The sequence below is a fragment of the Rhinopithecus bieti genome, unplaced genomic scaffold (genome assembly GCF_001698545.2).
Source record: "Rhinopithecus bieti isolate Rb0 unplaced genomic scaffold, ASM169854v2 scaffold_19691, whole genome shotgun sequence".
In the NCBI taxonomy this organism is placed as follows: Eukaryota; Metazoa; Chordata; class Mammalia; order Primates; family Cercopithecidae; genus Rhinopithecus; species Rhinopithecus bieti.
This window is the reverse complement of record NW_016809781.1, coordinates 370,331-381,850: the sequence shown is the minus strand read 5'-3', so window position 1 is coordinate 381,850 and position 11,520 is coordinate 370,331. Positions and strand designations below refer to the sequence as shown.

Here is an 11,520-nt window from a genome sequence, read left to right as displayed (position 1 = left end):
TTAGCTGGGATGGTCTGGATCTCCTGACCTCGTAATCTGCCCGCCTTGGCCTCCCAAAGTGCTGGCATTTTATTATTCTTAACTTGCTTTGACATGAAGTTTGTATCATTTCAATAATGAAAATTTGGCAGCTCCATCTCTTCCTGATTTTCTTAAATATAATGCAAAATAAAAATAAATCGGTTCCATAATTTTGTATAAATATCTCTGTCAAATCATCTGAGCATAAAGTCTTAATTTCTATTCTTCCAAATCTTTCCCTGTGTGTGTGTGTGTGTGTGTGTGTGTGTGTCTCTGTATACGTGCACACCACAATGGGATTATATTTTTCATAATGTTCTGCAAGCCACTTCTTCAAGAATTTTCACCTGTTATTTTTTTCTAAGCTAGTACCACCAAATTATTTAAATTTCCAAAATTTATCCTCCAAGAAACCCATTTCCGGTCATGAACCACATACTGCATGTGATTATGTCTCTTGCATTTTGCCCAGGCTTTCATAGAACTTTACTTTCATTGTTTTGTTGAAATGACCAAGCCGGAATGTTCCACTTTCAGGAATTGTCTGGGTGCTCCATTGAGATACAATTTGTTTCTTTCATTTGTTTTCTTTATTTCATATAAAGTGGAATTCATATTTCAATGTGATAATAAAAGACTCAAAATTTTTAGATAGACTAGGTGACATTGTTTACCTAACATTTTACTGATTCTGCTATTTGTGACATTAAAATTTACCGTTTGCTTTAGTTATAAAATTTGGATTGTAATATGTGTGGTTTCTCAAGAATATCATCTATCCAGTTTTCCTTCAATCATACATCTAGTGGTCTTAACACAATTATTAATTCTTAACTGAATGAGTATGTTCATCAAGGTTTGAAAATTGTTTTCTGCTGTGTTATTCCTTCTACATATATTAATTATCTTTCTTTTTTAAATTAGAGTTGTTCCATAATAACAGGGCTTTTCCTCACAAATAGTTTTGTATTCTATTACTAGATTATTGATTGAATTCACTTATTATATTCACAGCTAGAGAGAAGGGAATGTTCATAGATCTTACCAGAGTGGTGAGGGATAAAGGACATTGGTACTGCAAATCATTGACATAATTCAGAAAAATTAATTTGTAAATGCACATATTTTATCTTATGTGTAAAGGAAGACATAATTGAAAATGGCTTAAAATATTAACACATAGTGAATCTGAGTAAATAGTATATAGAAGTTGTCTGCACTGATTTGAAAATTTCCATAAATTTAAAATTGTACAGAAATAAAAGTTACTTTTAGGAAATGAATAAACACCTGAGATATGGGTGGTCACAGTTATAAGTAAATAAATTAAAATAGTACATTTTATCAAATGAAATGACAAAAGAGAAAATATGTAACAATAAATTGTGTTTTACGGCATGAGAACAACATACAGTTTCCTGAACAGCTGGTGAGAGTATAAACTGCTCATGTGTTGTGAAGGTAGTTGGTTGATATATCTTAGTCATAAAAGCATAGATACCTTTTGAAGAATTCTGATTTAAGTAATTCTTCCACGGAAAATAAGAAATATTTTAAAATATTTGTAATTATTAAGTCAATTTTTATGTTACTATTTCCAGGAAAATTTAAAATAGTCTTCATATACAATAAAACAAGTTAGATAAATTATATTGTACCTATACAAATAATTAACATATAGGCATATAAATGAAATTTAAAAATATTTGGTAGCATTATTTTGGAAAAACTTAAGATAGGTTATATGAAAGTAGGCTACCAAAGACTATGTGTGACATATTTCCAAATTAGCTTGCAGCAAAAGGTACAGTTGTGCATGAGAATAAGGAATAAAAAAAAGAAAACGCATATATATATGGTAGCACAAAAATGTCCTTAGTATCCAGGCTCCAGGACTTTGCCTCTTAGTACGTAGTTTGTGAACTTCCTCTATCAGCTTCACAGAGGACAGTAGTATAACGCTGTCCTCAAGTCTACTGAAACCAAAGTCCAGGAATGTGGCCTAGAAATCTGGATGTTTAAATAGCACTTTGATTAATTTGATAACATGTTACTTTGCAATTTTTCTGAGAGTGAGACTCCAAGAATAGTTAAGGGTTTGGGAAGAGTAAATTTAAGCCAATTCAGTAAATTAGGTGATAAACAAAGAAGCTTGCTGTTTTTCTCTCTTTATTTATGTTTTAAAATAATGAGTTTCTCCTTTTATTTGCTCAAGCCCTGAACAATTTAGTTCAGAATTTTTTTTCTTACTTTGATTCTCCTGGCTTTGCCAATTCCATGAAAATCCACTTGGCACCACATTTCCTTAGAAGTTGTTGCTTTTTCTTGATTTTATTTCTGTCCTTAAAATCTAATATTCTAGTGTCTAACCAAATTGTTGTTGCCTGTAAATCTCTTTCCATAACTCCTTTACCCAAACTATCTGTATCTTCATGTAAAAAGCACCACAGACCTCCCATCACTCACTCTCCCTTAACCCCAAAATATCTATGTGTTATCCCTTACAGATGTCATTTCCTGCAAGGCCTTCCATGTTAGTCACCACAACATCACTAAAGAATTTTATTACCTATGGCACTGGACCTACTTCTAATATCTCTGGAGATATCCACCTTCAAACACCTGCCACATCCAGCTGTGAGGGTCTGGTCCCTGGGCTCCAGAGACATGTTCAGGTTAATTCTAATTATAAAAACATTTCCCTTTTGTGCCAGAATTGTTGGGAAATTATTTCTATTCAACAGTCTGTGTAGGATTCCAGAAGACTGAATATATATATACACATATACATATAAACATATATATACACACACACATATACACACACATATATGTATATGTACTTTGTCCCCATCATATTTGTTTATTCCAATTCTGGGAAAATAAATTAAGAAAATAATTAAAAGATGCACTCAAATATTGATATACAAAATGCCTATTGTAATAATACTTACATTAAAAAAGTCAGAAACTAACCTCAGTATCTGTATGATTTGGAGCAAGTTACTTAAACCCTTTGTGGCTATATTTTCTCAACTGTAAAATAGGGATAATAGTAGTGCTTTTTGTAAAGGTAGTCATGAGTTTTAAATGAATTCATGTATTCAAAGTGGATAGAATAGTGCTTTCAAGTAATATTTATTACCTAACATTATTATTACCATCATATAAGTAACAAGAGATACAACAAACCATAATATGCCCATATGATAATATATCATACAGTAATCAAAATATTTTAATAGGAAATTAATATTATAAGATAAAAAGCAAGAAGAATGATGATAAGCCATTTGACTACCACTGTATTTATCTGCATGACTATAACCACATACACATATTTTTAAAAATTGACTGGAATACACAAAATGATCTTTTCATTCTCTGTGATATGTAAAATGTAGAAATATACTTTTCTGGTCTGGATGCAGCAGCTCACATCTGTAATCCCAGCGCTTTGGGAGGCTGAGGCGGGTGGAGCACCTGAAGTCAGGAATTTGACACCAGCCTGTCCAACATAGTGAAATCCTGTGTCTACTAAAAATATAAAAATTAGCCAGATGTGGTGGTGGGTGCCTGTAATCTCAGCTAATCAGGAGGCTGAGGAAGGAGAATTGCTTGAACCCAGGAGGCAGAGGTTGCAGTGAGCCGAGATTGTGCCACTGCACTCCAGCCTGGGGGACAGAGTGAGATTCCATCTCAAGAGATAAAAAAAAAAATATATATATATATATATATATATACGCATACATACTTTTCTTTATATCCATATTTCAGAGAACACAGTGCTATTGTAAAAAGTGAATAAAATTAATGTAAGTTTAGAGCACTTTTTTGTCATCAGTATGCCTAAGGGAAACTAATGTGTAATACAGGATTAATGTTTTTCACACCATCTCAAATCTTACTGAATGCTGCTATCTAGAAAAGAATGGTAACTGAGTTACAATGGGACCATAAAAGCAAAAAACCACTGTGACTGGCTAACTGAAAGTGATCACAGAGCCAAGACCATAATGATTGTCCTGCCCAAGCTTCAGCATATATGGTTGCAAAATCTGAGCAGTGTTAGTGCCATGTCAAGTGTCTTGTGGCATTTCATCAGTGTTGCTTACAAGGCATACTCAACATTTAACAGCAGGATCGTTAACCATCCAGGTTGTGAGGTAATGGAATAGTGCTTGCCTACTAACTCTAAAACAAGCTCACTGTGTGACCTACATCCTTCCGCTGGATGTGTGTGAGAAAATGATGACCTCACAGAAACAAAGCAGCTGCTGTAAGTTGAGCCACAAGGAAGAAACTTCCAAGACAGGAAGAAGAAATGCTTTAGAGGTGCACTGAAATAATGAACTAATGTGGCATAGCTGTGAAATCATGTGAGGAAAAGAACTACAGGGGCAGTAACAGAAGATGGTTCTTTGAAGTAAAGACATTGAGCAGAAGAAAAATTGCCAACTTGTGTAATCAGTTGATGTTGCTAGTTAGCCAGTTTAAACGGGCATTAAAGATAAAGATCTGGTTGAAATCAATAATTTTATTGTTTGGCTTCCTGTTTAAAGATGAAAATGAAATACGTGTATATATGTGACATATTTTACATAGCAGTGAGTAGATACAGGAAGCGTATAAAATGCTCTGCTGAATTCACTAGCATCACAAAACATTCCTTAATAATTGCCAGGTTTCATAGGCTGACTGTATGTTAACACAGGAAACAATGCTGTGGACTTGTGTTGGTGAGAAGAATTTTGACATTTGGATTTTTAAAAATCATGTATATTGAACCCATGAACTCTCATGTAGAACATCAGATTTACTATATTTTAAACAGAAAGGCCATCACTATATAGATCATTGCAAATTTGTCAGTATACTTCCATTTTAAAAGCCTTTTCCTGCTTTAATTGATTTATTAATTAATTTATTTTCTTGAGACAGGATTTCACTCTGTCACCGAGGATGAAGTGTAGTGGCACAATCATGGCTTGCAGCCTCGACCTCCTAGGCTCAGGTGATCCTCTTACCTCACCCGCCTCCCAAGTAACTGGGAATGCAGGCGTGCACCACCATGCCTGACCCATTTTCTTGTAGAAATGGAGTTTTGCTATGTTACCCAGACTTGTCTTGAACTGCCAGACTGAAGCAACCCACCCACTTAGGCCTCCCAAAATGCTGGGATTACATTCGTGAACCACTGTGTTCCGCCTCCTTTTCCTCCTTTTTAGATAGATTATGTATTCTGTACCTTTTGTGTAACTAAGTTGTTATTACATAAACTATATTCTAAATACATTATGAATTATGATCATGACAAATTGTGATCGTGATATTTATTATTGAGTCAATACTGCCTAAGTAGCAATTTTCACAGAAAAGATAAGTTTAAAAGACCAAAATGGCTATTCTCTTGGAAGCATTTGACATGAAATAATAGACTAATACGGATTAAAATTCTGTTTCCCAGCAGTTACTAGAGGTAAGAAATATAGTAAGCTTCTGACTTGCATAAACCTTGGCTTTCTCATCTGATGAGGTGGTTAATAATAATAACTCTCATATTTGTTGGAATAATATAAAATATTTAATGTAAATTGTCAATTATAATGAATGGCATAAATTAGAATTACAATAAATGCCAATTATATTTGTTTGTTTGAAAATTTAACACTCTATCAAAAGGCAAAAAAAGTGCTCACCTGCAAATATTAATACATGCTTTCTGTTTACTCCATAGTGAGCCCAAAAGTAAGAGATTTAAAAGTGAAAGCTATCACTTACAGAAGATTCAGAATATACTGCATTGAGAAGATAGGGATTAAAGAGTTCATTAAAGGTTTTTTTTTTTTTTTTTAATTATTTTCCTGTACATCATTTCAAGAAAGATAGGCGCCAAAGACATAAATATATTCGCCAGAGCATGTGCACTGCCAGTTGACAAATGTGTCTCTTTTATAGAGTTTGGTGAAAATTATTCATTTTCTTTTTCCTGTCTTGACCAGAAAATTGTGGCTTCTCATCATATATAACTGCCTGCAGGGTCTTCTGAATAGGAAATTACCAATGCTGAAATTTGTATGACTTAAATAAGAGTTGGAGTGTGGGGGTTGAAAGGAGATACATATCAGAGACATCCATTCAGTTAGTAGAACTAAGTTTTTGATTTGCATAGCTTGTATATAGAGAATTCTGTTTCTTATTTTCTCTTTTACTATCTTCTCTAGCTGCATAATTAGCACAGATTGAAGCTATAATGGATTTCGATAATAGCGCTTCTTTAGAATGATGTATACATCTTTAAATTTTAAGACAAGCATAGGAAATATGTATATTCTAAAATATTTTTTTTAAAGTTTGGATAGTGTTAAAAGAAACATGTATTTTCTGTTACATTTCAGATTATTTTAAAGAAGCTTCTATGTTTTTTTTCTTCATTCTTAGAAGACTACCTGCAATTGTAAAGCATGAATCCTGTAATACTACTGTAAATGAATCACTATTGCATTCATACCATTAGCCTCTGAACAGATGTCAGAAAGTAAAGACTGGCTGCCTCTAGATCAAGTTACTGCTGCCAACTCTCGCGAGCTTTGTCAGTAACAGTTGATTGCTACATTCAGTAACACTGAATGTCAGTGCAGTCCAATTTACAGGCTGGAGCAGCAGCTGCATCCTGCATTTCTCTGAAGTATTACATGATTTTCACTCCTTGCAAAGTTTACCACTTTTGTTGCAGAGAATCGGGTAAGTTGCTCTGAATTTACACCGTCATATAGAGATCCAAGTTACTGTAAAGCTGATTCTGTGGGATGAGAGTGATCTCTTCACGTGTTTGTTGTGTCCCTTTGGTGCTCTGTGGGGAATAGTTACTGAAGCTTGCAAATGGGACAGAGGAAGCGAGCCAGCAGGCACATGCATCAAATCTTCCTATTATTCAGGGAACGCAGACTTTGTTTATTTAACTGCTGAGAAAATAATGAATTTATTCAACTCTGTATAAAGGACCATAACACGTGTGGAATCACAGTGATATATATTCTAAGTGAGTTTCCTAAGAAAAAGCATTTCATACTGGCTTACCCTTAAATGCATTGTTTATTGAATGTCTCTGTAAAAGTAATCTTTGACTAGTCTTTGTTTGTTTGTTTGTTTTCTTTTTAAGTGGGATACAGTTAATAGTTAACTTATTTTTTGCTGAACAAAATACTTTTCTCAGTCAACATTTTGTCACCTAAAACTTTAACAATAACAATTGACAAATGAAACATTAAAGTTTATGTAAAAAAAAAACTGTTTTCTAATTTGATTTACAATGATTATGAACATGTCCCCTTTGCCCTTTTTGTTCACTTCTTATATGTTTGTTTAAATTGCAGCAAAATGTTTTACATTTGCTATTATTTTGCTATTATAGAAATAGTAAGCAAATATACCTTCTGCTCATCCTATAATCTTGTAAAACTATTATTTTGATAACATCAGTTCCACTTTAACAAGGGAATCAAATATTAAGGATATAAAATGTATGAATGATTAAAAGTAAACTGAAATGTGATTTCATTGTTTATGACTTCTATTTTTTATATACTTTTATGAGTATGTCTTCTATGTTTTTATGAATATATTTCCTGATAATAAACTCGATTAGGAGTTCCTTTCACTAGTCTGTGTAATACCTTCCTTAATATAAACTCATAGTTACAATAAATACAATGACAGTTTACTTATATAAATAGTTACTTTGTTTAAGGATGTCTGAGCTTTCAAGGTGTGGCTTTAACATTTGAATAAAAATCTTCAGAATTTTCTCTGGATATGAAATAAAGTAGCCTTTTGGATGCCAAATAAAATTTCTAATTGGATTATCAAAGTTCTGTTATATTCTCCTAACTTTTTTGGTTATCATTTGTTTGAAATGTCCCACTTTTTTAATTGTAAAATATGTTTGGGATGTACTCCATATTTCATTTTTATAAAATATAAGCTAATAGTAGCTAAATAAGTCACATGTTATCTATAAATTTGGTTCCTTCTTTGATTCATTTCTTGATAAGTGTAATACATACTTATATTGTATATTATCTTCATTTCGATGGTTTCTTGCCAGCATCTGTTTATTCTTACTGAAATTAGACGGTCCCAGATGTTAAGAGAATTGTAATTGGATAGCAACCTAAGAGAAAATTTAATTTTCAATGAAGACTCAAGAAATCTCGCTAATAAATATTCAAATTATTCACACGATGAAGTTTGTGAATGTTCTCCCTAATTGAGGACAGATACACATCTTAAGTGTCTTATATCTAATGTAGTGTCTTCTATATGTATACATGCCTAAGCATAGCTGAAGAATCCCTGAAAGACAGTGATGTAGTCTATTTATAAACAGACTTCCTCAATTCCCTGCTTCACTTAGTCTGCAACAAAACAAGCTTTTAAGTTTGATATAAGATATTGTTGTTCTAATTTCATCAAATGCATTTAATAGTGCTTGTTCTAGATCATATTAATATTATCTAGATGGCTCTTTCTCTAACATTTTAGGAAGGTTTATTTCCAAGTAGAAATAAATATTTATTTAATTGTAACTTTTAAAAGATAGGGAAATTACTATATACACAGGGAAAATATTATGAATATTTGCTTGACCATCCTTTAAAAATTCTTGGCTGGCCCATTATTTTGAAAATCTATTTGATATTCAAGTATCCCAAATAAAAGTTCTTTATACAAATTATTTTATCGTACTCATATCTTATAGTATAACATCTCGTATTTTTTCTTAATGTCAGCTAGGGAATTGTGATGGTACCTTTAAAATTGAACTAAAATGCAAAAAAAAAAAAATCACCTTTTTTGAAATTTATTGTTTTAAAAGTTTAGCATTTTCAAAATTGCCAGTAAATTTTCTCAATTCCAAACTAAAACTCAGTTCCTCCAAAACTCAATTACCTCAAAACTCAATTCCTCAAAACTGTGATTTTCTCAATTCCAAACAAAACTCCTGTCTTTATTTCCAATATTAAATACTATTTTGATAAGCAAATTGTTTTAAGTTCAGATATACAGATGTAATTGTGAAAATGTGCCTCATTCTTTATGATAAACATATTATGTTCTCTCAGAATCGTTTAATGAGACAGTATCCAATTGCACCAGAATTTATTGAAAGAAAAATAAGGTTTTATTGAATATCTTAATCATTAATAAAAATTTTGAGATATAGACTCAACATTTTTGTTCTATTTTCATTTATTTCTCTTTTGATTGCCCAATTACATGATAAACATGTTAAAATTTGTAAAGTCTTTTAATGTCAAAACTACAGAGCACCATGTTAGAATAGAGAATACCAGATTATAAAAAGGGCAAAGTGATGCTTATTTAAAAAATAAAGTACTGCAATTAAATATAAAAATATTAGCCTACAATACACTAACAGTAAGTATATGAACATCTGCATATTTTTACATTAAAGTACACACTAAATGTCATATAACACTCTACAACAATACATATGAGTTGGCATTACACTGTCGTTCTTGCAGTGACTATATGCTTACAAGGATTGTTTGGATTGTTAATAATTTATTTGCAAGTTGATGACTCAGATATCATTACCAAAAAATTAAAGATTTTAATTCATATCATATTGTTATATAACAAGATTTACTCATCACAAAATATAAATAAAAACATACAACAAATTTTGTATTAAATCAAATTAAGTGACTTAGGAAGATATTACAACCATTTAGATGCTATAGCAACTATTTAACATAAACAATGAAACCACATTTCATAATTACACAAAACAAAAATCCAGTTTTATAATAACTATATTACTTGTTTTGCAATAAGATTATTAAACTGTTTATAGAACAAGTTTGAAAACTATCAGAGACCAAAATTTATTACAATTTGGAGTTTGCTTTCTAAAGACAAACTAATATTCAACGAAAATCAAGAAAAAAAATGATTTTTGCATTAGACTCAGAAGAACATTGACTGAACTAGGCAAGAGGGAGAATGGATACAACCAGGGATGCTGCAATTAACGTATTAAATTGCAGCTTAGAGCGAACAGCCGAATCAGCTTTGCACCTTATTCACTTTTTCTTCCCAGAGGATGTTTTCAAAAAAGAAAATAAAAAATCATACTAGCTCTTTGTTTTCTCCGAGTGCTCTCCTGCATTTATTTAAGAGAAAGGGATTAGTGATTATCAGAAAGAAAAAAGAACTGAAGCAGTAGTGCCTCTAAAACTTTGATTATGTCTGAAATGTTATTAGTGTCAGGTAACAGGAAACTTTAAGTCATTGTTATATTTTATTTATTTACTATGATTTATGATACAGTCATACAATACATAATGATGTTTCAATCAATAATGGTGGTCTTATGCAATTATAATATACTATTTTCACTGTACCTTTTCTGTGTTTACATACACATACAGTTATCATTTTCTAACAATTGCCTACAGTATTCAGTATAGGAACATGTACAGATTTGTAGCCTAGATGCAACAGCCTATACTATATAGCCTAAAAGTGTGGTAGGCTATAGCATCTAAGTTAGCATGAGTACACTTATAATATGTGCACAATGATAAAATTGCCTAACAATGCATTTCTGAGAATGTATCCCTCTCATTAAATGGCATTTGACTGTACAACAAATTACATTTATTATTATTTAATAGTACCTAAATATCATGAATGTAGAAATGCTGTTAAAAATATATTTTAATTATGTTTTATTGATCTTAGCACACATCTAATTCTACCAAACAGAACTGAAAAAATGATAATCTTGTGGATTGATTTTTTTTAAACCTTATTATTATAGCAGTCATTTTATATGTAAATATATATGCATATACATATGGATATTGTTAGAATTAGATATAGATATAGATATAGATATATCCATTAAGTATCAAGCCCTGAACCAAATGCTCCAGACCATGAATTAATCAATTCAGATATTTATTGCTATAAAAAATACTTGTAGGTCACCAGATGTCCTATGACCATTGGTGAATTAGGCTGATTTGAAATATGATATCCTAGGTCTGGGACATAGACATTAGAATTGTTATTTATTCTCTTTGTTTTGAGAAATCTAAATTAAATAAAGAAAAAAACTAATACAAATGCTTAGTGTTTGTAGGATTCGTTCATTGAGAAAAAATAAAGGGAAGACTTTGTACATTAATGGATCTTTGTTATTATTATGTAAATGAGAATCACTATTTGCAATTGACTATTTTAGTTGGGTTTCTTTCAGTTACATAAACACTTTAGTTCTTTTATGGCCAGGCGTGATAGCTCATGCCTGATATTAGCTGGGAGTGGTGGCACACATCTGTAATCCCAGCTACTTGGGAGACTGAAGCAGAAGAATCGCTTGAGCCCAGGAGGTGGAGGTTGCAGTGAGCTGAGATCGCATCACTGCATTCCAGCTTGGCGACAGAGTGAGACTCCATCTCAAAAAAA

General features: G+C 31.8%; 1 protein-coding gene across 2 annotated transcripts in view; it reads left to right on the top strand.

The window, feature by feature from the left end:
- The first annotated feature begins 6,606 nt into the window (after window positions 1-6,606).
- Window positions 6,607-11,520, top strand: part of BCHE (butyrylcholinesterase) — a 71,454-nt gene continuing 66,540 nt past the window's right edge. For both annotated transcript variants that reach the window (XR_001888837.1, XM_017890444.1), the window contains exon 1: window positions 6,607-6,765. Coding sequence is in view for 1 of the 2 variants with exons in the window: in XM_017890444.1 (XP_017745933.1) it covers window positions 6,651-6,765 (115 nt within the window). In the remaining variant the exon portion in view is untranslated. The remainder of the gene's footprint in view (window positions 6,766-11,520) is intronic.